Raw genomic sequence first — 27715 nt, forward strand, 5'->3', positions numbered from 1 at the left:
TCAGAGTCAAGATATCCAGGGCAGTGCTGAAGATGTCTTAGCATGCTCAGCAGCATTCCATGGCCATCCCTGTCCCCTTACTCCACCTCTCACTCTCACCCACTGGACGTGGCAAGCACACTGCTGTTCCAGGACCCTTGCTCTAGCTGCTGACTGCTCTGAACATCCTTCCCCCAGATATACACTCAGCTACTCCCTCATCTCCTTCAAGTCACCTTGCTCGTACTACCAAACCCTGCAACTTCTCCCCGAACCAGCTCTCCTCATCATACTTGGCCAGCGCTGCTGTAACTACTAGAAACTTTTACTCATTTATCTTGTATTTTGCTCACTGGTTTATCTTAAACCTGCAGGGCAGTGCCTGGCATAGAGGATACTCAATAAACAGGTGTCATATTGAATTTATTGAACTGGACTTGGAAGGGACTTTGATAATCTAGTTGTTTCTGATCAGATGTACTTTTAGAGTTTCCCATGGGGCTTGTTGAAATACCCTAACCAGGGAAGTCTCTGGTGGTCCAGGGGAAAGATTGTTCTTCTGGTGCAGAGAATACAGGTTCAGTTCCTGGTTGGGGAACTAAGAACCCACATGCTGTGTGGCACAGCAAAAAAAAAAAAAAAAAAAGTGGCCAAACAAAAAAACACAAAACAAACAAACATAAAATAAATAAATAAAATACTCCAGCTAGTGCCCTTTCCCTGGACCTCTTGGGTCAGCTTGTGATGTTTCTTGAGGCTTCTGACATGAAACACCCCTTGTCTGGTGCAGGCCCCTTACTTAGCAACAGGCTTACTGAGGGCATGCCTTGTTCAAGGTCACAGAGAAATCAGGGTCTAACCGGCATCCCCAAACTCTCCCCCACTGGGGCCCTTACTAGCTCTTGTGGCAGACCTGGGGCACCTTCTAGTCCAGCACAGGTAACCCTTAGTTCAGAATGTTAGTTATCAGAAAGAATATCCACTTCTTTTGTTCCACCTGGTTTTCTCCAGAGCACCTCTAACTACTAGACATTCTACTGATTTATCTTGTATTTTGTTCTCTGATGTTTCCCATCCCGAGTGCATGGTTGGAGCTCAGTGAATGTTTGCTCCTAATTTGCTGTGCCGTGCTAAGTTGCTTCAGTCATGTCCGACTCTTTGAGACCCTATGGAGGTTGCGGACTCCTCTGTGAGGCCTGTGACACAGCGATTCTCCAGACAAGAATACTGGATCGGGTTGCCATGTCCTCCTCCTGGGGATCTTCCTGATCCAAGGACTGAACCTGCGTATCTTACATATCCTGCATTGGCAGATGGGTTCTTTCCCTCTAGCACCACCTGGGAATCTCTTGTTCCTAATACTTGCTGTCATATTCTCAGTAAAGCATGTCTCAGAACTCTTCTGAGTTTGTTTTCTAAACTGCAAAATGTGTAGTTCTTAGGATTTTTTTTTAAATTTTTATTTTAAAAGATTAATTAATTTTGCTCTACAATATTGTGTTGGTTTTTTCCACCTGATAATGTACCTCGAGAAGCTCCTTATAAATCCAGATCACCCTGCAAACCCAGCTATCACTGCTGTCGGTCCTCTTGCTTAATGCCCCCCCGTGGCCCCACATCTCCGCCTCCCAAGAACAAAACTGCAGCTCCCTGACCTAGAACCTGAGGTCTCTACCTTGGCCCCAGCAGCCCCCTCACTCCATTTGCCGCCACTCCTCCTCACGCACCCTTCAGTCTGGCCAGAGGTAATCGCCGCCCTGAACAGGCAGACCCTTCCACGCCTCCACACCTTTGTACAAACTGTTCCTCCTGCCGGGAATGCCCTCCTCCCTTCACTACCCAGAGAGCTCCAGCATCGCCTGCCTCCACAGCACCCTGCCTCCTGATTCCTCGGTACCTGATGTGGAGTTGGGTATGAGGTGAGATTAGATGGATGAGATTCCTGGATCTGCCACCTGTCTTGGGTAAAGCTGCTTAACCTCTCTTAGCTCTTAGCCAAACGGAGGTGATAAGAACACTCACCTTCTCTGGGCACTGTGAGGGTCTGACCCCCACCTGGCGCCCAGCTGCTCTTGGGTGCTCAGGAGAAGCTGCTCTTGGGTTCTGATTGATACCTCCCCACTCCCAGCAGCACCCAGGCTCTCTGTTCTCCCCACCAGCCAGGTAGGACCTGGACTGTCCTCTAAGACTACTTGAGGGCCACCCTGGCCTCCCGGGAAGCAGAGGGAACTTTCCTGTCCTAACTGATTAATGAAGTAAGTAGGATGAGAACCATAATGTCAGCGGACATAGAACCCGCCAAGAACGGCTGCATCCTTAGGCAGGAGGCCTGCGTCGTGGCAGGTGAGGGGGAGCCTGGGGAGGGAGAGGGCCCAGCTGCAGCAGGAGTCTCCCCCACTCCACCAGGTGCCAGACCTGACCCTGCTCCATTTCAGAGGCGAAGTGCTAGGGCCAACAATAGCTCTGTTTCGGTGATTTTCTTGTCTGCCAGGGCCTGCCATTTTCCTGGTTAGTTCCTCGTCCCATCCTTCATTCCTGCGGCCTTTACTTCTACAACCATCAATAGTGAAAGTGAAGTCACTCAGTCATATCTGACTCTTTGCGACCCCATGGACTGTAGCCTACCAGGCTCCTCCCTCCATGGGATTTTCCAGGCAAGAGTACTGGAGTGGGTTGCCATTTCCTTCTCCAGGGGATCTTCCCGACCCAGGGATCGAACCAGGGTCTCCTGCATTCCAGGCAGACGCTTTAACCTCTGAGCCACCAGGGAAGACCAACCATAATTCTCACTAATTATGCACCTACCACAAGCCAATACCATGAAAATAGGGTACCAGCTAAACGTGTGGGCTTTGGAGTCAGGCCAAGTGCTTGGCATACAGTAGGCATCCGATGAATGATCATTGCCATCTCAAATCTTCATAACTATTAGACTATGGTGTGCTTTGAAGCCAGACTGTTCCAGGTTCAAGTCCCAGTTCCTCCTCTTTCTGGGTATGCAACCTTGACAAATTGCTCAACCAGCTTATGTTTTAGTCTCCTCCTTATCCCTAAAATAAGGATGATAATAGCTCCTACCTCATGGAGCTGATAGGATGATTACCAGGCTTCCCCAAAGGCTCAGCAGTAAAGAATCTGCCTGCAGTTCAGGAGACATGGGAGACACGGGTTTGATTCCTGGGTAGGGAAGATCCCCTGGAGGTGAAAATGGAAACTCACTCCAGAATTCTTGCCTGAAAAATCTCAGGGACAGGGGAGCCTGGTGGGCTACAGTCCAATGGGTCACAAAGAGTCAGACACGACTGATGTCTTTACAGCACTTAGCACAATGCTTCAAAGTTGGTAAACACTCAATAAATGTTAGTTATTGTTAACCATTTTCCTCTTTGGGGCATGAGGAGACAGGAAAAAAAAGAGAAATTAATAACTCGACCAAGGTCACCAAGCTCGTAAGTGGTACAGCCAGGTTTCCACCCCTGGGTTATTTGATTCCAGAGTCAGAGTTCTCTAGGTTTTTCAATGGTTATCTTTATTTTTATTACCTTCATTCAATAAATTTAAGCCCAAAAACAAGTTTTTAAATATATCCTAACTATAGTGGCAATAATTTAAAACACTTAAAATATATTTGAATTCACAAGTTCATGATTTAAAAAAACTGATCACTTTTGGGGATGCTAAGAAGTAACCTTTTGATGAGGGTGAAAGAGGAGAGTAAAAAACTGGCTTGAAACTCAATATTCAAAAAACTTAAGATCATGGCATCTGGTCCCATCACTTTAGAGCAAATAGAATGGGAAAAAGTGGAAGGAGTGACAGATTTTATTTTCTTGTATTCCAAAATCACTGTGGATGGTGACTGCAATCATGAAATTAAAAGATGTTTGTCCCTTGGAAGGAAAGCTATGACCAACCTAAACGGCATATTAAAAAGCAGAGACATTACTTTGCTGACAAAGTTCCATCCAGTCAAAGCTATAATTTTTTCAGTAGTCATGTACGATGTGACAGTTGGACCCTAAAGAAGGCTGAGCACTGAAGAATTGATGCTTTTGAATTGTGGTGCTGGAGAAGACTCTTGAAAGTCCTTTGGACAGCAAGGAGATCAAACCAGTCAATCCTAAAGAAAATCAGTCCTGAATATTCATTGGAAGAACTGATGCTGAAGCTGAAGCTTCAATACTTTGGCCTCTTGATGTGGAGTGGACTTATTTGGACTCCGATTTAAACAAACTGTTTTAGAAATGCGAGAGAATTTGAACAATGAATGAATATTTGATGATATTAACACATTATCATTAATATTTTAGTAATAATAGTAATGTGGCTATTTTTAGGGGCTTCCCAGTTGGTGCCAGTGGTAAATAACCCGCCTGCCAATGCAGGAGACATAAGAGACACGGGTTTGATCCCTGGGTCAGGAAAGTACCCTGGAGGAGGCACTGGCAGCCCACGCCAGTATTCTTGCCTGGAGAATCCCCACGGACAGAGGAGCCTGGAGGGCTACAGTCCATGGGGTCACAAGAGTTGGACACAACTGAAGCAACTTGGCACGCATGCATGGCTATTTTTAGAGATACATATTGGAATATTTACAAACGAGCTGATATAGCAGCTGAGATTTGCTTCAAAAGAATCCAGGGATGAACTTCCTTGGTGGTTAAGATTCCACACTTCTTCTATAGGAGGCGCAGGTTCGATCCCTGGTTGGAGAATGAAGACTCCACATGCCATGTGGAGCGTGGCCAAAAATACCACCAGAGGTGTAGCAGAAGTATAGATGGGCCTGACAATCATTAAAATAGGGTGATGAGTACCCTTCTTCATAATGAGTTCATCATATTATTACTTCCTAAGTTAAAAATTTCCATACTAAAAACTAAAAGAAAAAACTGAACGATATAAAAACATTTTGTCTGGATAACTGTGCCCTAGTTATTACTCCTCTTTGAGCCTTGCTTCCCCAAGTGTGAAGTACTGGAGCTAGACTGCCTCTAACACTGAGTGTTTGCCATGTGCCGGGCGCAGTTTTAAGTGCTTGATTTATTTTCAGTCGTGGAATCTCTGAATCACCCTCTGAGCTGGGGATCTGTATTGTGCTCATTTCTGACGTGAGGAACCTAAGGTCTGAAGAGGTTGCCCAAGGTCACATACAGCAAGTGGAGAAGCTGAGATTCAAACCCAGGCATTCCAGCTCCAGAATCCTGGTGCCTACGTTCCACAGTAGGCTGCTCAACACACAGTACTACCATCTGTCCCTCTGAGCTCCGCTGGGGTCCTTCCTGTATACTCAGCCCCGCCCCGATCCTGCTGCCTCTTTACCTTGCCTCTGGCTGGGCAAAGAGGCTCGTCAAGGGTGGGAACTGTGGGAACCTGCCAACTGGACCCCACCTCGAGACTGAAGGTGTGTGAGAAGTGTGCTCCTGAGAATCGCTGATCCGTGAATTGGGCAAGGGTGGGGCCTGAACTTGAAACGGAGGCAGAGCTGTGCCAGGCAGGAGTAGCTGAATGCTTCCGCCTTCCGTGGGCTGCACTAGCAGCCTTTCCTACCCTGGCCCAAGTGTGGAGAGACCCAGTGATCTCTCTCCCAGATGTGTGTGCACATCTGGGGAAGCACACCTGGGGAAGCACTGTGCCAGAGCTGACTGCAGGAGGCACAGGAATCTGACCCTTTGAGGGGAGCAAAGAGGCAGGAGGCTGGATGCAATGACTTCAGGGTCACTGCCTGTTCTCAGCTGTCTTCAGCTCCTAGCTAGGGAGTGTAGATGAGTTCAACCTGACTCTTCTCTGGAGATTATGATTTTAAAGATTTAAAGATTAAAATCTCCAAATGCTATAGTCACCCAGGTGGGCCTGGCACCATCTCAGCACCATCCTCTGCTGTCTGGATTCTCTCCCCACCCTGTCCCTCGCGTCAGTCCTTACAGCAGTACAGCTCTTCTTTTTTTTCTTTCTCTTTTTCTGGCTGTGCTGGGTCTTCCTTGTGGCATGTAGGCATCTCTAGTTGTAGCTCGTGGGTTTTGTGGCCCTCCAGGCATGTGTGATCTTAGTTTCCCAACCAGGGATACAACCCACGTCTCCCGCATTGGAAGGTGGATTCTTAACCACTGGCCCACCAGGGAAGGCCCAGCAGGCATGTTTTCAGTAACTCATTCTATGGCAGGCACTGTGCTTGGCACTGAGGATATGAAGATGGATAAAACAAGCTCTTACTTATCCTGGAGCTCATAGTCTCCTAGGGAGGCAGGCATATGAACAGAGAAATACGGAACGTGAAAGAGAAAAGCACCTGTTCCGAACCCCCATTTCCAGGATGACACAGCTGTTCCCTTGCGCATCTTTCTGCATTTCCAGCCTAGTCTGGATAGATCTTATATCAACATGTCACAAGCCCTCTCCATCTGAGTCTCCCCCATGACATCTTCCCATGGGGTTCCCCTCAGAAGACTGGGCAGTAGGGAAGGGATCAGTCTAGATCAGTAAGGTTCAATAGAAAGAAATATGTGAGACAAAAATGCAAGCACATTTGTAATTTAAACTGTTTCATACTCTCATGAAAAAACCAAAAAGAACAAGTAGAATTAGCTTTAATATTTTATTTAACCCAATATACCCCAAATATTATCACTTCAATATGTAGTCAACACAAAAACTTATGAATAAGACATTTTATATTAGCTTTTCATCCTGTCTCAATAGCAAAAAAGCCCCAGATAATATTGATTTAAAAAATTGGCAAAGGTGTGGGGGGAGGAGGGAAAACCTAGGAGATTGATATTGACATATACACATGACTATATATAAAACAGATTAATAAGAGCTTACTGTGTAGCACAGAGAACTCTACTCCACACTCTAACGACCTAGACAGAAAAAGATCTGAAAAGAGTGGATATACATGTCTATGTGGGGCTTCCCAGGTGGCATTAGTGGTAAAGAACCTGTCTACCAATGTAGGAGGCTTAAGAGACCCTGGTTAGATCCCTGATTCGGGAAGATCCCCTGGAGGAGGGTATGGCAATCTACTCCAGTATTCTTGCCTGGAAAATCCCATGGACAGAGGAGGCCGGTGGGCTACAGTCCATAGGGTCGTGAAGAGTCAGATACGATCAAGGTAACTTCACATGCAGGCGTATATGTATATGTATAACATTCACTTTGCTATACAGCAGAAAATAACACAACATTGTAAATCAACTATACTTCTATCATTATTTTTAGTAGGCAAAGGACTTGAATAGTCTTTTCTCCAAAAAAGACAAGCGGCCAGCAAGTATATGAAAATATAAAGTCACTAATCATCAGGGTAAAGTAAACCAAAAACACAGTGAGATACATCACACCTGTTAGGAGGGCTGTTAGTAAAGAAAAAAACAATAACAAATGTTGGGGAGGATGTTGAGACTCTGGAACCCTTTCACACAGTTGGGAAGAATGTAAAATGATGCAGCCTCTATGGAAAGCAGTATAGCAGTGTCTCAAAAAATTAAAACTAGAACTACCATATGGTCTAGCAATCCCACTTTTGGGTATTTATCCAAAAGAATTGAAATTAGGATCTCAAAGAGCTATTTAGGCTCCCACATTCATTACAGCATTATTCACAACAGCCAAGATGTGGAAATAATCTAAATGTCCAATGATGCCTGAATGCATAAATGAATAGAAGGTGATATATATATCACCTTTTCTCTATCTCTATCTATACACATCACCTTTCCTCTATATTTCTAAATATATATATATATTATACATGTATAGTAAAGTGCTAGTCAACCTTAAAAAGGGGGGAAATTCTTCTATATATGACAACATGGATGAAGCTTGAGGACATTATGTTAAATGATAAGCCAGTTGCAGAAGGACAGATGCCGCGTGATTACCTTTTGTGACATATCTAAGTCAAACTCACAGAAGCAGAGAGTCCAACGGCAGCTGCCAGGAGCTGGCAGAAGGTGGAAGTGGAGAGAGTTGCTATTTAATGAGTGTCAAGTTTCAGTTATGCAAGATGAATAAGTTCTACACATCTGCTATATAATATCATGCCTATAGTTAACAATACTGGATTGTGCCCTTAAAAACTTGTTAAGAAGGTAGATCATATATTAAATGTTCTTACTGCAACAAAGTGTTTTTTAAAAAGTCCTCAAGAAGCATCAGTCCAGGTCACCTTTCCTTCAGTTTTATGCCCCTGCCTTCGGGGCACAGCTTGTGTTCCTTGTTTTCTTTTCTGGGCTCCATGCAACCCTTCCAGGACCCCAAGCGTGACGGAGCCCTTGGCACAGCATCCGGGTTGGAAGGAGGAGCCCATTGATAGCTGTTGGGCTTGGCTGTGTCCTTGCTTGGGAAATGGGACTCTGGGTCGGCTCATGCTCTGACCTCTCTCCTGAAAAGCCTGCAGGTCTGTCTTATGCCAGTGACGACTGTCAACTGTTCAAGCAAAAGATCTTTTTTTCTTTTTAAATGAGACTGATTGAACACTTTCAACAGGCCCAGGACGTCACCCAGTCTGATCACAAGTGCTGCAGAGAACCAGCTGCATAGCCTCGACCACACAGATACCACTGAAATATTTATCAGGCTCATGAAATAGAGCTTTCCACTCTGGAGAAAGAGAAGGGACATGGCCCATGTGGAGACTTACACATGTCACACCACTCAGGGAGCTTTATGTCCATCACCAAAGCCTTGCAGCTCAGTAGAGGAGCGGCCATTAACCCCATCTAACTGGTTAGAAAACTTACTGAGGTGGGACCACATGTGGTTAAGAGCTGGGCTCTGGCTGATGACTGCCAGGTGTGGGAGACTTTGGGCAAGTCACTTCACCTCTCCAAGTCTCAGTTGCTTTCTCTGTAAAATGGAGAGAAGAGGACCTACCTCTGCTGTCAAGGGCTAAATGAAACCATGCAGCACATTTACCTCAGTGCCCAACACTCAAGTGCTTGATACATTTTAGCTATTATTATAATTCCCCCAGTCATATTACCCTGCTCGCCACTGTTTCTAGGTCTCTTTTCCCCACCGTTCTTCTCATGGCTCAGATGCATCCTTCCGTGTTATTCCTGTGGGAATGATTTGCCCCCATCAGCAACCTCCTGGAGGTTCATCCAAAGAAACGAATTTCTAGTGGTGGAATCTTGAGCCTGGTGTCATCTTGGCCAAAGATTAGAGGGCTGGGAAAGGGGATGGGGGTCTCTTCCTCTTTCTGCCGCTATTGTTTCTATTAAATGTCACTCTTCCAGATGCAGTTCAAAAGTCACCTCCCCCAATCCCTTCTGATCTCCCAACTAAATATAACCACACCCCTTTCTGAACCTCCCCAAACCGTAGTGTTGATAACCATCAATCATATATGGCTTTATCTGAGGCATATTGGGGGACAAATAGCTGTCCCTCCTCTTCCTAACATTCTAGAAACTTGTGGTTCTTTGCAGAATGCAATACAAGCTGATGCTGGTTACAAGCTTCTGAACAATGACTCAGACAGACGACAGAGCCCATTGTTACATAGTTGGTATGTTCCACTGCGAGTTCCTTGCGGGCACGGATGGGCGTTCTGCGTCTCTGTCTCCCTGACACCCAGCAGGGAGCTGACGCAGAGTAAGCTCTCAGCAAATGGTCCTGAATAGATGTGCATGGCAACAGCTCCAGCGTGTCAAGCCTACCATGTCAGGCTGTTTCAGCTTTTTCCATATGATGGTTCATCAAGTCCTCACAATCGCCCCATGAGACAAATGTTAATATTCCCCACTAAAAAGTAAATCCCCAAAGGCAGAGAATTGCATCTTTTGTGTTGGCTGCTGTATATACATCAGCCTGAAATGTAGTAAGACCTCAGTAAATATTGGTTGAATGAATGAAGGAATCAATGGATATCTATTACTAAGCTCAGAGAAGTTTAGTGACTTGCCTAAAGTTACTTATACAATAAGGAGCAAGGTCAGAATTCGTACCCAAATGGACCTAGATCCAAAACCTGTATACTTCACCACTGAACTCTAGCAGGTAGGAAGAGACTGGGGGGGAGGGGGACTGCTGTAAGAATCAAGGGACACAGTCTACCTTTAAGAAGCACCTGGTGGAGAAGCAGAAACGTACATGTATAGCACACAGAACACAACAAGTGATCGTAACAACCTGTGACCATCCCAGGAATCAGGGAGGGTGGGTGCCCACACCAAGACCCAGGGGAAGGAAATGACTTCTCAGGGGCCCCCAGTACTGCCGAGAGCAGCAGGAATGCAATTTCACACCGTAAGCAATTCCTACAGCTGGAAGGTGATTCAGGGTGTTGATGCCTACCAGAGACGACGTGTTCCCATGCTTCGCAGACTGTGTCTGGGGAGGCAGTGTGTCCTGGGGTGAAGGAGGGGGAGGCAGGAATGGACACCCCAGCACAGAGGAGTTGTGCAACCAAGCTATGACTGGCCTGGACAGGATGTTTGTTTCTTTGCTGTAGGGCTGTTGGGGGCAGAGTGGGGAGAAGGGGAGGAATTTGAAAGGGCCTGTAAGGATAGCAGTGAGAGGGTTGGGGGCCAGGGACCTGCAGGGCAATGGCAGGCTTAAATATCTGTGGGAGGCTGCCACACCTGGGGCCCTCGTATACACAGGGAGGTGCGCTGGTACCCAGAGCAGGCCTGGACCACTGCCTCTTGCAGCCCAGCCTGAGATCTGCCTGCTCTGAGCCACCCAAGCTCCAGCCCCTGCCTCTGCAGTTCTCTCTTCACCCTCGGGGGCAGGTGTTGCTTCTGGCTGGGTGTATTGGGGGTATGGGTGTGGATCTGGGGAGAGGAGGCTGAATGGCTCTGATTGTGCCCCCTAGGAAGCCTGGGACCTTTCCAACTCGTCCTCCATACCCATTCTAAGTGTTGTCATTTGGAATCACTCCTGGCTGATGGTCCCCGAGCCGGGGTCACATTCACACTTCTGACCTTGGCACGGCCCCCAACCTGTCATGTAACACTGGGTTAGTCACCAGCCCTCTTTGGCCTTTTGCTTCTGTGACTGTAAAATGAGAAGCGGTGCCTCTGTCCACACCTTCAGCCCCCTCCCCTGGCAGCTGCCCCCAAACGGAACTGACTGGGAACCACAGCAGAACAAGAATCCGGAGGGGCCGCCACGGTGTGAACTTGGTGGGGAGGGGGTCTGAAACAGAAACAGCGGCAGTGAGTGAGCTCCCTTGCCCAGGGAGTAGCCCTGAAGACACTGACGTGTGGCCTTCGAATCTCTCCATTTCCACCTCAGCCTGGAGGTTGAAGATGGTGAGGGGGATTCTGGATGGAGGAAAATAATTTCCTTCCATCCTTTGCATACCTCAGGTGATGCTCCAGCTCTGCTTGCCCTCCTCTTCCTTCCTTGGCCTTGCTCTCCTCATGTCCCCGGTGATCCAGCCACTGTCCACATGCTAATGACCAGTGGCCACCCAGTCCCTGGTGACCCCACTGCTAGACTCCATGAGGCCCCAGGGCTGTGCTCCAGGGCAGGAAGGGCAGAGGTGTTCCCCTAGAATCCAGTGCCTAGTGTCCCCTGAGCCATGTAAGGTCCTGCCCAAGGGCTCCAGCTGGGTGTCCCACAGGCACCGCAAACTCAACCCGACCCCACCTGAGCACATCAGCATCTCCTCCCTTCTCATAATAGCACCATTCACCCAGGGACTTGGCCTCCAAGCCCCTATCTCTTCTGATGCCCCTTCACCCCTTATCTATGTCCAGCCTCTTCCCAAGTGCGGTCAATTCTGCCCCAAGCCATCTGCCTCTCTCTGTCTTTGACCCTGGACAAATGGAGACATCTTTGTCTCCCTTTTTGCCCCTCTCTGTCATTTGTCTCACTTTAAAGTCACCAGATACATATGGAGCACTTGCTATATGGCCGGCCCTGTTCTGAGCGCTTTACCAATGCTAACTCTCAAGCTTCACTTCACAGAAGAGCAACCTGAGGCATGGAGAAGTGGAGCATCTCACGCAGGGCCCACACTTGAGCAGCCCAGCTCAGTCAGCCTGGGCTCTGAATGCCCATTATCAGAACTCTCCTGAAGTCTCCATGCTATCTCTGCACCTCCAGCCTCTCCCTCATTCAGTCCTTCCCACGTGTTGCTCACAGACATACCCTTCTGCCCTTCTTTTAAAAAACTTGTTTAGTTTTGGCTGCTCTGGGTCTTCATTGCTGTGTATGGCCTATCTCTAGTTGCAGCGAGTGAGGCTTCCTCTTTTGTTGCAGAGCATGGGTCCTAGGGCGCGTGGGCTTCAGTAGCGGTGGCGCACTGGCTTAGTTGCCCCACGGCAAGTGGGATCTTCCCGGACCAGGGATCAAACTGGCGTCCCCTACTATAAGGCGGATTCTTAACCACTGGACCACTCCCTCCATCCTGCCCTTCTTGTTTAAGAAAATGCTTTAATGGAAAAAAGGACTCCAGCAGTGTGGTCTTTCTGGAGCATGTGCTAAGTCACTTCAGTCATGTCTGACTCTTTGCGACCCTATAGACTATAGCCTACCAGGCTCCTCTGTCCATGGGATTCTCCAGGAAAGAATACTGGAGTTTGTTGCCAATGCCCTCCTCCAGGAGCTCTTCCTGACCCAGAGACTGAACCCGCGTCTCTTACATCTCCTGCACTGGCAGATGGGGGAAGCTGTGGAGCATACCTTGCTCAAAAAAACCTTGAAGTCTACCCCTTCTCCCCGGCCCCAGTTTCCCTTCTACATGAGCATGGAGTAAAGCTCATTCCCTCGGTTGGGGATTCGAGGATGTTACCCCAACAAGCTCCCAACTCCCCTGGGGAGCTCTGTACCCTCTGGATCCTTCAGGCGCCTCACCCTCTAAGCTCCCCCATCGCACTTTCTCCAGCCCTCGTGCTGCACAGGGGTGAGCTCTGAACGTGCTCGGGATGGATCGCTCCTCCTTGAGGGAAGACTGCAGGTCTGATTCCTCTCTGAATTACTGTCCCCCACAGGATGTCACACAGAGGTAAGCATTACACACATGAAGAATGAATAACAGTGGAACCGAGTGCTTTACGAGGGTGGGAATTAATTATTTCATTCAACAACATTTGTGTAACATTTAAGGTTGATAGCTTACTTGCAGCTGCTGTTTAGTCGCTAAGTCACATCCAGCTCTTTGAGATCCCACAGAGCTTTTGCGACTGCCAGGCTTCTCTGTCCATGAAATTTCCCGGGCAAGAATACTGGAGTGGGTTGCCATTTCCTTCTCCAGAGGATCTTCTTGGACTAGCGATTGAACCAGTGTCTCCTGCTTGGCAGGTGGATTTTTTATCACTGAGCCACCTGGGAAGCCTAATAGCTTACTTACAGAGAACTTGTTATGTGCTGGGCACTATGGGAAGCCCTCTACAGATATTATCATTTCAGCCTCTCTACAGTCTTGTGAAGTCAGTACTATCACTGTCCCCCATTTTACCAATGAGGAAACTGAGGCCCTGAGAGGGGAAGTAATTGTCTGGAGTCAGACAGCCTTCAAGTAGAGAAGCTGGGATCTGAACCAAGGCCGCCTGACTCTCAAGCCTGTGAACTTGATCACTGGACTTCACTGCCTCCAGAGGCCGGTGGAGTACTAGACAAGTATTCCAACTTCGGAATGATGAATGAAGACTATAGAATGGGATATATAAGCAAAGTCAAGAGTCAACAAGTCCAGCTCTACGTCAAGGTCATAGAGTCCAACATCTGAGAAACATCTAGCACTGACAATGTCAAAATGTCTGAAGAACATAAGGATTGTATATAATGTTGCACTTTTCTTAGCCAAATGTTTATCAAGCACCTACTGTACTGCAGGGCACTCTTTTAACCCAGGGATGTAGGGCAAAATGCCTCTTCTCATATAGTTGATGGGAGGAGAAAGAGAGATAAAAAAACGAAACAAAAATAAATATCAGAGGTGACAATTTCCATGAGAAAAAATACAGCTGAGTGAGGAAAAAGGGACTGTCCAGTGAACTGAGTGGAGGTACGCTGGTGGCATTGCTATTTGTATAACATCAGGAAGAGCCCTCCCCCCAATAAGATGATGTCTGAGCAGGGCGGTGAAGAAGTGGGGGTGTGTAGAGATCCCAGGCAGAGGACAGAGTAAGTGCAAAGGCCCTGAGCTAGGCTTGATCCAGTCTAGAACAGCCAAGAAGCCTGTGTAGCTACAGCAGAGGAATGGGGATACAAGGAGCAGGCAAGAGTCAGAAACACAGGAGGATACCAAGGCCTAAGTAAGCTGGGGTTCTGCATAACATTCTACATCTGGATAACAGTAATAAGATTCATTCATTCCCCATGCCCGGCACAGTCTTCAGCCCTGCTAACACAAAAACTGCTACAGACAGGATCTCTTAGAGTCTGATGGGGAAACTGACAAACTCCAAGTACCACATGACAGGTGCTATGTCAGGGCACTCTGAAAGTATAGAAGTGTACTAGGGTCCCAGACTAGGGACCACGGGGGCTTCCTGGAGGAGATGGCACTTGAGCTGTCAAACAGGAGAAGGAAAATGCTCCGGAGCGCAGGATCAGAGAGGGAGGGAGGGAGGTGAAGGTCAGAACCTGGAATGCTGGGCAGAGCTTCAGGAGTGCCAGGGCCGGGGGCAGCTCGTGGGAAGAAGGGGTCAGGGAGAAGGGCTGGGGAGGAGAGTGACAGGACAGGGAGGGGCATGGGGCGGAGACTCCGTGTGTGTGTTAGTGGTGGGAGTGGGGGCTGCTGACAAAGCCTCTGGACAGGGAGGCCTAGGTTTAAGTTAAGTGTGTGGGAAGTTGGTCGTTATGGAGTGGGAGATAGCGGATGAGTGGAGGTGGCAAAAAGACATCAACAATTTATGTGCCAACCCGGGGCAACCCACTCCAGCGTTCTTGCCTGGAGAATCCCAAGGACGGAGGAGCCTGGAAGGCTGCCGTCTACGGTGTCGCACAGAGTCCCACACGACTGAAGCGACTTAGCAGCAGCAGCAGCAGCAGCATCCAGGGCCCTGCTTTCTCTCTAGTCACTAGGTGGGTCAAGCTCGGAGACGACAAGGAAGCAGAAGGCAGGGGGCTACCCCTACCTGCACCAAATCTTGGTTTCTCCTCCCATCTTTCAAGGTTCATATCCTTCTTTAGGTGGATCTCTGAGCCCTCACCCTGCGGCAGTTCAAGACACTCTCAAAGGAGATTCTTCAAATAATAATAACTCAAAAATTCACAGCCCTTTGTGGTCTTCAGTATACTTCTGCCACCATAACCCCTGTGTCTCATAGTACATCCAGGATGGACAGAGCTCCACTGTCAGCCTCCTTCCCACAGGAGTTGCTGCAATTCAGAGAGGTTAAAGCTTTGTCAAAGTCACACGGCCAGTGGGTGACTACACTGGGACTCGAGCCCAGCTCTTGAGGTTGCAAATCCCAGACCAACACTGCAGCAACTGCAGAAAACAGGGCCCAGTGATGGCTGAGTCCCAAGGACAAGACTGGGGAGTGGGGTGGGACCAGCTCTGGAAGGGGGAGGAGATGGGTAACAGGGGCAGTGGAGGCTGAGATTGAAGGCAAAAGAGGGCAATGTAGCGGGGTGGAAAGGTTTTGAGACAGAACTAGAGGCCTCTCCAGAAAGATCTGGTAAAATGTCCCAGCAGGGTCGAGAAAAATAGAAGCTGCATCCTCCCATCCTACTACTTGCCCATGTCTCTGTGACAAGGTCTCTGTGACAAGGTCGGGAGGGGCCTCTTGCTCCCATTTCAAAGGTGAGAAAAGGGAGGCAAGGAGAGAGGCCCACACATGGTTTGCCTAAAGGCCGACAGGGACTTAGGGCCCAGGGGGACAGTAGGGTAGAGAAGACATCGGAGACTTTTCCCACTCCAGCTTGAATGACGAAACAGAGACGATGAGAGTGGGGGTGGAGATGGAGATAGAAACCAGGGCGGCATCCAAAGAGGGAGGGGGGAAAGTCATAGGTACGATGGAGCCCGTCAGCGGCAGAGATGGTGCAGAGATAAGGCCCTGTCACCCAGCTGCAGTTACAGGCAGGCAGCATCAGCTGGTCGGGTGTCACGGAGCCCCCGAGCCTCCTCCCGCCCGCGCGGACACATCCACTCGGGCAGTGCCGCAGGGCAGGGCTCCCTGGTCCCCGGGGGTGAGGGTACCAGGGTGGAGGGGGCGGGAGGAGGGGGCGGTGCTCCCCCCGCCTCCGCCGCCTGCAGCTCCGCAGAGGCCTCCGCGGCAGCCTCCTGGCCCGCCCCCTCTTCCCCCCACCCCCCGTGCCTGGATGGTACGCTCCGGTCCGCCTGGCCCGACTGCAGTGGATGTTGCTAGAACCCACGCGGAGAAAGGAAGAGACGCAGGCAGGCTGCGGTGACCCGAGCGGCCGCCTCTGCCTCAGGGACCCCTTCCCCGAGAGACGGCACCATGACACAGGGAAAGGTACCGGCATCTCCCCCGCCCGCACCATCCTCCATCCTCAGATTCCCCCATCTCCCCGTCATCCTAAGCAAGCCCTCTGGACCACTGCAAGCACCTTGTGCTTGGCTCTTGTGCGAAGGTCCTGGGCGGTCCTTGCTGAAGTCAGAGGACCCAAAGGCCCGTTTCAAGGAATGGGCTGTGGCCTCTTCCTGCCCACCAGGCTCTCCTCTCCTCCATCTACATTCCACCCATGCTTTGGCATCACAGGACCCTTCACAGATGCCCAGGTCTTCTTAAGGAGTCAGCTTAGGAGTCGTGTGTGTGTGTGTGTGTGTGTGTGTGTGTGTGTGTCCCCAGGATGAGCCCTGAGAGGCAGTCTTTATGTGGCACCCCCCTCTTTTGTCCAATCCCAACCCCAACCATGTTATACTCATCTTTTACACCCTCCACAGAAACCCCCCCTCCAACTCCCTGTCATCTTTCCATTTCTGGATACAGCCCCTGTGGCTGAGGAGTTACTATGGCAACCCTGCTTCAGGATGTTCTAATTTTTGTTTTGGTTTTGGCCAGGCATGGGACTGAATGGGACCGGATAAAACAGTCTTCTCTTTTTGTTCCTGTTTTAGGCCTGAAATGTAGAGGAGGGGGACTGGGGCAGAGACTTGGCTGGCCTAGTAGGGTTATGTAACATTGACAGCCTGTGGAATTATACAACCACCAGGGCCTTGGGCAAAGGAAGAGGGTCCTCTGGGGTGGTGCTAAGGATTGGGTAGAGAAAACAGAAGAAGGGCTTCCCTTCTGCTCCCACTTTTTTTTTTCTTAGAGCCAATGGCATCTTTCCTGGGCTCTTAGACCCTCTTTTCCTTGTTTGCAAGCTCATCAGGCCAAAAAATGATGTCATTGGGTGATACCATCTCCTGCCATTCAGGCAGGCTTCACTTGGGAGTGCTGGATGTGGAGAGGGCAGGCCCAAGACGGCTCTGGGGGTCTGGTCAGCAGGGCGGTTCCTGGTGAGGAGGACCAGTGTGGACAGGGCTGAAGTCAGAGGTGATAATCCTTTCCCAGGTGCGAGCCCTGGGTCTGGGCTCAGAGGACCTTGGTTCTGGTGGGCTGAAGTGGGTTTTCCTGGGCATGACCCTTCCGATCTGGGTGATGAAGGGGATTGGCGAGTAGGAGGGAAGCGGATGAGCCAGGGCCCCATTCCCACAGGCCTGGGTTCTGAGGCCCTTCCTTGAGGATTGAGGGGGTGGGGGTTCACCATGGGGAAAATGAAGCGCTCCCACCTCTGCGGATTCTCTCCCTCCACTTCCCACCCCTGCCTCCATCAGTCACTTTGCTGACGCTGCTTCCTGTCCTGGGGTGAATGTATTGCCCCGGCCTCCTCCGCCCCCCACCCCCCAGCTTGCTCCCTGGCTTTCTGATGATGGAAAAGGCCCCTCCAGTTCAGTAGTCCTCAGGGCTGGATGGAAGCAGAATATCCTGGTGTGGTTTCCTTTTTCATACCACCCCTGCCTCCCAAGTCATCTCTTCCCTGGTGGCCTCATTCGGGCCCTCAAAGCCCATATCCTCTCACCGAAGCTGAACTTGTACATTGTGGGGGCCTGTCATCCTGCCATTGGACATTTCCCACTGGGCCTCAGTTTCCTTGTCTGTAAGATGATGGAAGGGGCTGGACAAGGCGCTTTCCCTTCCATTAGTAACAGTCTGATTCTGTTCTGGTTTAAGGAAGAGAGGCTGAGATTTCCAATAAGAAAGAAAGAGTCACTCAGTCGTGTCCGACTCTTTACGACCCCATGGACTGTAGCCTGCCACCTCCTCTGTCCTTGGAATTCTCCAGGCAAGAATACTGGAGTGGGTTGCCATTCCCTCCTCCAGTGGACCTTGCCGACCCAGGGATTGAACCTGGGTCTTCTGCATTGCAGGCAGATTCTTTACCAACTGAGCCACTAGGGAAGGCCACGAGATTTCCAAAATGGACTCAGCAAAGGGCTTCTTGCCCCTTCACTCCCCTGCAGTCCGTATTCCTCTTCCTCCTTTCCCCCTCTCGTCTCCTCTTTCTGTTTCCCTGATTTCCAAATCCCTGCCCTCCTTGGTCGTCTCCAGCCCAGAAGAAGAAGGCCAGTCCCAGTGGATGGTGTCTGGACTCTGCAGCCCAGTGGGCCATGGAGGGCTTTGAGTCATTCTTCCTCTCTGAGCCTCAGTTCCCTCATTTAAAAACAGGGGTCAAAATATAGTTAGCAAGGTAACAGTGAGATTGAATGAGAGAACCTTTCATTGAGTAATATTTTTTAAGCGCCTACTTTGTGCGAGGCCCTTCTCTGGACCCCAGGAAGAAGGTGAAATTGTATAGAGCTGGGCACTGCCCCAGGGACAGTGACCCCCAATGGCGGGCTCTCCTAAGAATTTCCAGCTTCCTCAATTCTTAACCCTGTCCCAGTGTGTATGCCTCTGGCCAGCTCCGAGCCTCCTAGAGCTCAGTTCTCCCATCCATAAAATAAGATTCTTTTTTCCAGCTTTATTGCGGGTAGAATTGACAAATAGAAATTGTATATAGGGACTTCCCTGGTGGTCCAATGGTTAAGACTCCACGCTTCCATTCAGGGAGTGTAGGTTTGATCCCCGTAGGAGAACTAAGATCCCACATGCTGCATGGCACAGCCAAAAACGAAAAAACAAATTGTATATAAGGTGTATGATATTTTGATGTACATGTAACTTGCAAAATGATCACCCCAATCAAGCCAGTTAACACATCCATCACTTCACAGAGTTACTTTCTCTTTGTTTTTTGGTGGCAAGAACACTTATGATCTACCCTTTCAGCAGATTTCAAGGACACAATACAGTATTGTTAACTCTAGCCACCGTGCTGTGCAGTAGATTTCCACAACTTATTCATCGTGCATAACTGAATCTTTGTACCCTTTGACCAGTATCTCCCCACTCCCCCCACCACCCCCTGACCCTGGCAACCACCATTCTACTCTGTGCTCCTGTGAATTTGACAATTTTAGATTCCATGTATAAGTGAGATCCTCCAGTTTTTTCTTTCTGGGTCTGGCTTATTTCACTTAGCATAATGTCCTCCTGGTTCATTCATGCTGTTGCAAATGACAGGAATTCCTTCTTTTTTAAGGCTGAATAATATTCCATTGTATATATACCTCACGTAAAATAGGGAAACTCTTGTCTGCACCCCTGTCATTCTAGTAAGGGGAAAAAGTACCTGGGGGAATCCCAGAAGTGGAGGGGCTGGTGCGGAGGACTTGGGTGGCGCCCTGTCCCCAGTGACTGTCTTTCTCTGCCTCTCCTCCACAGCTCTCCGTGGCTAACAAGGCCCCCGGGACAGAGGGGCAGCAGCAGGCGAATGCTGAGAAGAAGGAGACTCCGGCAGTGCCCTCGGCCCCGCCCTCCTATGAGGAGGCCACCTCTGGGGAGGGGCTCAAGGCAGGAGCCTTCCCCCCTGCCCCCTCGGCTATGCCTCTCCACCCCAGCTGGGCCTATGTGGACCCTAGTAAGTCTCTCAGTTCCTGGAGGCAGGAGCCTCAGGGGAAGTGGTGGGCCCGTATGAAAAAACTTGTGTAGGAAGAAGTTGCCCAGAAATAGATGCACTGTGTGGTTGTCAGATGAGGCTGTGATGTCAAAGGTTTGGGATTTGGAGGACTGTTCTAAGGATAGGTCAAGGAGAACTCCATGAGAAAAGAGAGATACAGTTTCTGCAGTCAGAGTTCTCTTCAGTAGGGAAGAGGGGTTTTTTCCAAGTTATTGAGCTAGGACAAGAAGAGGGAACAGATGGGGGAGAAAAACCAGGAGTTGGTCTAGAAGAAAGGGATGCAGAGTAGGAGTGGGCAAGGTTAGAGCGGACACAGGAAAGAACAGTACAAGACCACAGCTGGCCGTGGCCTCAACTGGGACTGGCTCCCTGTGAATGGGATGCAGTCTGCTTACATGCTGGCTGATCTGAAACCTGTGTGCATGGAGGCCCCAGGGTTGTTGGGGGCCCCGGCCTGAGGATCCCCTTCATCCATCACTCTCCTTGACTCTTTTCCTCCCCCAGGCCTTAACTGGAAGCAAATATCAGCCGTAGTGGGATTCCCTGGTGGGTCAGATGGTAGAGAACCCACCTGCAATGCAGGAGACCCAGGTTCGATCCCTGGGTCTGGAAGATCCCCTTGAAGGAGGGCATAGCAACCCACTCCAGTATTCTTGCCTGGAGAATCCCATGGACAGAAGAGCCTGGTGGGCTACAGTCCATGGGGTTGCAAAGAGTCAGACACGATGGAGCAACTAACCCACACCAGCCTTAGCATCTCTCACAGTCAGGTACAGTTCCTAAGCAGACCCAGGCGGGCTGATGCTAGCTAGCTCTTTGCAGACTAAGAATCATGGCTGGTAGGGACCCCTCTATTAGGCTGAGTAGCCTGGGGAAACTTTGCCTCAGGGCTGGGAACATACAACCCCTTATGAGCTGTAATGAAGTCTTCCTCAGCCCCTTCAACCTCCCTCAACAGCCCCTCGATCCCCTCCCCCACCTTATTGAGTCCCCACCCCCAACCCCAACAGAATTCTAGAAGCGACCCCAAGAACAATGCCTCAGACAGAGTCTTTACTCACAAGGAGTGGCCACCATGGTTCGCACCTCCCACCACAAAGCTCCTCGGGCCGAGAAGACCCACCCCACCGTGACCTACTGGAGGGCCTACGAAGGTTTGGTGTTCATGGGAGCCCTTCCTACTGCCCCTGACACCCACAGGACTGCTTTTTCTCTCCTTTCCTCCCTTTCTGTGGCCTGGCCATTTGCACTTTGGCAGGAAATGTAGACAGTACACAGAGTAGTGAAGGATGAGAGGTTTAGGGTCTTCAAGCCCCAGGCTGGCAATTGGTCCACCTCCCTCCCCACTTCCTCATTTCCTGTGTCCTGGTTGCCAGGAATGGCTGCCGTAAGGAATGTTTTCACAGAACTGTCAGGGCGGAGGAAAGCAGCTCATTTCAGTCGGCAGATGACAAACATTTCCAAAGCCTGCACCAGGCACTGTGTCTGGCACTGAGCTGGTTTCTAGGGATGCACCGATTGTTAAGACTTACATTCACAGAAGTGACTGTGTAGACAATAAATGAACAACCACCACACAGGGAAACAGGTGTGGTGATGGAGGCCTCAGCCATTCACCTGCCCGACAGTCAGGGAGGACTTCCTAGAGGAAGGGGTATCCACATGGAGTCCTGAAGGATGGCATGTGTTAGCTTGGTGAAGAGGTGGGAAAACGAGTGTCTGAGGTTGAAAGAAAGAATATGCAGAGGCTCAGAGGCATGAGAACATATCATAGTCACGCTGGAGAAGAGTAGCAGGGGGCAGTGTGCACTGGAGCTGAGGGCTCATGCGAGGCTGCGGAGGCTTTAGTAGGGAACTCGGACTTGAGTAAAAGGCAGTGTGTTAGTCACTAAGTCCTGTCTGACTCTCTGTGACCCCCGTGGACTGTAGCCCACCAGGCTCCTCTGTCCATGTAATTCTTCAGGCCAAAATACTGGAGTGGGTAGCCATTCCCTTTTACAGGGGATCTTTCCAACCCAGGGTTGGAACCCCAGCTGCATGGACTTCAGGCAAATTCTTTACCATCTGAGCCACTGGGGAAGCCCAAAAGGCAGTGGGGAGCCGTCAAAGAACTTGAAGCAAGGGCAGTGCCAACATCAGCTTTGAAAGACCAAGATAGAGGCTATTGTGGTGGAGGGAAAGGGCGGGGAGAGCTGGTAGGGATCGTGGGGGAGAATAGAGTGGACATATTTAAGGCCTTAGGAATGATTCCGATGCAGAATTAAGATGTTGGTGTGGTCAGCATCAGGCACAAAGTTTTCACTTTTATCTTGTTTCATCCTCAGTGGGTGGGTATCACCAACCTCTATCATAGAAGAGACTCAGAGAAGGCTGGTGACTCCCTTAAGGGCCCACAGCTAGCCAGTCTTAAGGACCGATCCACATGTTTTCCTGTGGAGCCCATGCTTTTCTGAAAGTCTTAAGTTCTAGGACCAGGCTCCCAAACTTCACCTGACTTTATTTCCCCTCCAGTCACTGCCTTTCCCTGGTTCCCAGCTAGAGCACCAGCAGGTCTGATCTCCGCAGGAGTCTCCACTTCCCACCCCAAGGGCCTCAGAGCAACCTGGGGTTGGACCAATGACCCTGGGAATGTGTGAAGTGGCCCTGGGGGAGTGGCTGTCCCCTCTCTGATTCTCAGCCAAGAGGGAGCTAGAGTGTCCAGGGAGAGGGATGGGGGGCACAAGAGGGAAAGGCCACATTTCTATGAAAGAGCGTGGCCCCCAGGGAGCCCCAGCTGGTGGTGGGGGCAGGAAGAAGGGGAGGAGACAGTTCTTTCTCAGGACTCAGAATAGGACAGGTGAGAGGCACCCTGGGAGAGGTCTGGGACCTCTGTGGGAAGAGATGCAGTGGGGCTGGAGGTTTGAGAATGGGGCTGGAGAGAGAGGCTTCGCCTGGTCCCGGGAGCCAGTCTGACAAATGCTCTGAGCGGGTGGCCATCAGGGGCGGTGTTCACGTGTGTGTGGGGGGCACTCATGGCCCTCCCCCTGCCACCCAGACAGCAGCTCCAGCTATGAGAGTGGCTTCCCCACTGGAGACCATGAGTTCTTCACCACCTTCAGTTGGGACGACCAGAAGGTTCGCCGAGTCTTCATCAGAAAGGTAACTGCCTCCCCCAACTCTCCCAGACTGGGAGGGTGGGCGGGAAAATCCTCTTGAGAAACCCCTGGCCCAACCCTCTGCCCAGAGGCCACCCTTCTCCCCATCGCTGTGATCCCAGCTGATAGTACCTGCTCTAAGTGGGGGCATCCTCCACCCCCTGCTATGCCTGAACACCTGCTCTCTTCTCTCCAGATCCCATGGGTGTAAGCTGTGGAGCGTCATTGCTCTCTTTTCTTCTTGGCCTGGATTCCTCCCAGTGACTCTGAAAATGGAGGGTGGAGGGCCTGGGATGTGGGTCTGGAGGGTAGATCGAGTCACCAGGAAGCTGGGCCCTCCTGATCCTGGCTGGGGGCCTGAGCCCCCCGGCCTGCCCCTAAGCTGAGAGGAGCCCCTTCCTGTCCCCAGGTCTATACCATTCTGCTGATTCAGCTGCTGGTGACCCTGGGTGTCGTGGCTCTCTTTACCTTCTGGTGAGTTGGCCATGTGGACCAGCATGCTCCAGGAGCGGTGGGGCCAGGCCTGGGGTTGGGGGCATCCAGCATCAGACAGGTCTGGAAATGTTGGCCTGGGGATATTTGTTCAGGGCAGTGGTCCCCCTCGTGCTGGGAAGAACCTTAGCCTGGGCACGTGGAGGGGTCCTCCATCCAGTGGGGGTGGCCCCATGCTTCTGGGCCAGCAAGTGTCTGTGAAGCAGCCGTTCCTCTCAGACACACCAGCCCTACATCCAGGCATGTCCACGTCTCAGCCCAAGACTGTAGCTGGGGTCCCCTGCCCCAATGGGGTGCAGTCTCCTTTCTTCCTCTCCAGTCCTGTGAACTGGGGGCGGGGGGCAGGTGCAGATGTAGAACCAGAAATGGAGACAGAGGGTCAATTCGGATTCTCTCTTCCTCCCTTCTCTGCAGTGACCCCGTTAAGGACTATGTCCAGGCCAACCCAGGCTGGTACTGGGCATCCTAGTGAGTATTCCACGCCACCCACCCCTCTCACCGGAAGCACCCATGGCGGCCCAGGGTGGAAGGTCTCTGCTGACAAGTCCCAGCCCATGGCCTCTCCCCACACCATGGGGACTGTCCTCACAGGAGCATGGCCAGAAGGGCCCTTCTGAGGTGTTTAGGTCTGAGAGGGAGGGGAGAGGAGGGGTGTTGGTTCTGGAGCCTGCATAAGGTGGGAAGGGTGGAGCTGGGGTCATAGCTGGAGAGACCCAGACCTTGGCCCTGAGCAGAGAGGGGCTGGGACACCTTGGTCTACACTAATAATAATGTTGCTACTCTTATTAACATAGTTGTTATTAGTGCTTACGAATTATTAATCATAATAGCTGCCACTTATAAAGTGCCTAATAAGGGCTGGGCATTGTTCACTGTGCTTGATACACAGTATTGCATTCGCTCAGGTCTACTGGGTATAATTACCTCAGAAAACTCAGTCTCGGAGAGGTTGAGTTTGCCCAAGGTCACACAGGCAGACAGTGGTGGAGCTGGGGTTCAAACCCAGGATTCAAGTTGAGGCTTGCACTCTTAATCCCTCTGCTTGGCAGACTCCCTTCGCCTCGAGCAGTCAGCTCCCGCCTATCCTAAACACTGCAAGGAACATGGCAAGTAACTTGAGAGGCTATTCTGACCCTCCCAGGTGGGCAATTAAGAAATTGTTCTGGATAACACCAGGCCGGACCACCATGGGCTCAAAGCAGAACCACTGTCAGCAAAGTCTCCTTCGGCACCCACTGCGAGCCCAGGCCAGAATGGGGCTGCTGGGAAGGCGGCCTCTGCAGGGCCAGGCGGCCTGTGAAAGAGGAGGGGCAGCCCTCAGTCCCCGTCAGGGGCCGCGTGCCTCAGAGGACGGGGCCACGAGGACTGGGGACCGGAGTGGCTTAAGCAAAAGCGTGTGTGGGAGCTGGAGTGGGAGTGCATGGGGGTACATCTGTTGAGTTAGGGACCAGGCTGGCAGAGTACTGCAAGGTTCCGTGGAGCGGAATCTAGGACATCCCCTTCTGGGATGGAGGCCCCCAGTGTCCACCCAAGGAGCTTGTGCACAACAGCTGTCCCAGGCCTGTTATTGAAAAGGAATCTGGTGGAAAATGTAGGCTCAGCCCAGAGCTTCTTGGATCACCCAAGCCCAGAACAGTCCCACAGTGGGCCTTGAGATAACATAAGCCAGCCCAGAGACTGACAGGAAGGAGACATCTTGGCCTCTGGGGCTCTTTAAGAGCCCCAAGCTGGGGGTCCCAGGGGAGGAGACATTCACACCCAAAGCCTTTCTTAGGGTGCAGGACGGAGGGCCTGTCTGCAGACCAGGCAGGGAGGCAAGCATCTAGGGGATCTGGGCACACTAATGAGGGTAAAGCTAATGAGGCCCCAGGGACTGCCACCCCAATCAGCCCACGTGGCGGGTTGGCATGACTCCCAGCACGTCAGCACCTCCTGGCAGCCTCTGAGCCCCGAGACCTCGAGAGTGGAGTCGCCAGGCCCCTCGTCAGGCCTTCTGTGGGGGAGTCTTCAGGACTCTGTGCCCTGAGCAGATGGAGCAGGGGAACAATCCAAGAATAAGCAGCTCAGGAAGTGGAGGCAGAGTCGACCCACGGAGGGCGGGTGTGAGACTCTGACCTCCGAATGCCGAGACTTAGCATCCTCCTTCCTCCTCAGCATCTCCAGGCAGAAAACAGAGATGCTGTGCTGGGCTCAGGGATGGATGGGGGTGGAGATAAGCTCGGGCCTGGGCCCTGAGCTTTCCGTGGAGGATGGCAAAGCCTTAATGGTGCTGATGAATTCATCACCGAGATGCTGTGCTGTCCTACAAAAAGCCAGCCTGTGGCTCTGTCCTTCCAGCCCCCTCCCCACCTCACCTTGGTCCTGAGTCTGCCTCTGGGTCGGACACCTAGCAGGGCTGACATCTAATGGGTCTCACCCCCTCCAAGTACCAAGTCCTTAATAGCAATATGAATGAAATAGGTCTTTTTCTCTGTATGAGGCACTGTGCCGTGGGATTTGCAGATATTCTTCATTCGATCCCTAACAATAAACCTCCCAGGCAAATACTGTTATTAGTACCATTCTATACATTGAAAAAAAGGAAGGTCAGAGTGAAGATGTTGCTTCCTAGGCAGCAGAGCCAGGATTGAAGCCTGTCTTTCTGACCGCAAAGCTGGTACACATCCCCTCCGTGCCCGGCAGCCTCCCCAGCAGACAGGAACTGGTTCCAGAGCAGCGTAAGTTGGGAGAGGACGCTGGGTTTGGACGCTGGCCTCCACCTGAGCCTCGTGCCTCTGTGTTGACATTCTGTAAATAGACCATGGCTCCAGCTCAGGCCCTGGGGCCCTGGATCTGACGAGTCTGTCTCTCTCTCACTCCTGTGACTCGTTCTCCACTCCCTGGATGGCCACCTCCCAGCACCCCCACCCCCAGCCCTCGCTTTCTCCAGGCCCCAATTACCTCCCTCAGTGGGCTCTTGCCTTACTGTCTGATTGCTTCCTCTGAGCCGCGGCAGCAGGAACTGCATGCCTCCCTGCAGTGGGGGGAGTAAGGCCTGTGGTATAGAGGTGGGGGGAGCCAGACAGAGGAGGACAAATGTGAGCCCAGAGCTGGGCCGGGGGGCGGGGTGGGTCCCAGTCTCTCCAGGAAGCTGTCAGTCAGCCAGGATCTAGTCATAATAATAACAGCTCTCATCCTCAAGTCCCTACCCTTCACCAGGCCTTGCTGCTCAAGGCTGTACTGGGTGCTTCCATCCAACTCTCGCTACAGCCCAGTGAGCTGGTACCAGTATTCCTATTTGACAAAGCAGGAAGCTGGGGCTCTGCAATTCAGCAGCTTGTTCAAGGTCACATGACAGTGGGGCCAGGGCTGGGATGGGAAATGTGAGGGTCAGGCTCCTAAGCTGCCCCCAGGCCACCCGTCCCTCTGCCCTTCCTCCCAACCACTCATCTGGAGGGTTGGGGATCTCTGGACTGGAGAGAGAAGGAGGTTGAGCTCTGCCCTCAGGAAGCTTCTAGACTGGCCAGGGAGATAGGCCCCACACCCAGGATACACATAGACTATGGTATTATTATTATCATTATTGTTGAAGTGACTGACCGGTGACTCAAGGGGGACCCAAAGAGAGCAAGTGCCAGAGTGTTTCTTAACAACTCCAAGGGCAGGGTGATGCCACGGTCCCTCACAGAGCAGGATGTCTTGCAGCAGCCCTGGTCATGGCACTGAGAACCCCTCCATCACCGTGGCAACAGTGACGCAGCATTTGCAAGCCACTGAAGAGCAGGGAAGGGTGAAGACAGAGGGCTCCTGTTCACAAAATCCAGTGGGCTTGTCTCAACCCCTGCATTCCCTGAGTTTTTCATCCAGGAATATTTAAAGATAGCCTAACCCGTGCTAGGCTGAGGATTAGACAATAGGTCGTTCCAGATGCTATGCCTGGGTGCGGATCCGATGAGCAGGCCTGTGGGGTATGAGGTGCAGGCTTCAGCTGAGTTCTGCCCGCGGTGCACAGAGCAAGCCCCTCCAACCCCGGCCACAGGCATCCTCGCCGGTCAGTCCTTCCCAGCAGGGGCAGAGGGAGCTGGTCACCCCATGAGGATGCGGAGGGCGATGAGAGGGTAGATGGAGGCGTGGAGCATGGTGCAGGATGGGCTGGAGAGGTAGGCGGGGAGTGGATCACAGAAGACATTGCCAGGTCTTTGGAATTTTAAACA

The 27715-nt window shown here is 51.2% G+C and overlaps 1 protein-coding gene and 1 non-coding gene across 2 annotated transcripts in view; one reads left to right on the forward strand and one right to left on the reverse strand.

The window, feature by feature from the left end:
- Positions 1-2677: 2677 nt before the first annotated feature.
- TRNAS-GGA (transfer RNA serine (anticodon GGA)) lies at positions 2678-2749 on the reverse strand. The gene has a single exon. It is a non-coding gene; the product is annotated as a tRNA-Ser (tRNA).
- Positions 2750-16349: 13600 nt separating this feature from the next.
- The window catches only part of FAIM2 (Fas apoptotic inhibitory molecule 2), a 30478-nt gene continuing 19112 nt past the window's right edge, over positions 16350-27715 (forward strand). Inside the window, exons 1-5 of the mRNA XM_068972011.1 lie at positions 16350-16364; positions 19662-19857; positions 22931-23034; positions 23440-23504; positions 23937-23990. Of these exons, the coding sequence (XP_068828112.1) occupies positions 16350-16364; positions 19662-19857; positions 22931-23034; positions 23440-23504; positions 23937-23990 (434 nt within the window). The remainder of the gene's footprint in view (positions 16365-19661; positions 19858-22930; positions 23035-23439; positions 23505-23936; positions 23991-27715) is intronic.

This window comes from Capricornis sumatraensis, chromosome 4 (assembly GCF_032405125.1).
Source record: "Capricornis sumatraensis isolate serow.1 chromosome 4, serow.2, whole genome shotgun sequence".
In the NCBI taxonomy this organism is placed as follows: domain Eukaryota; kingdom Metazoa; phylum Chordata; class Mammalia; order Artiodactyla; family Bovidae; genus Capricornis; species Capricornis sumatraensis.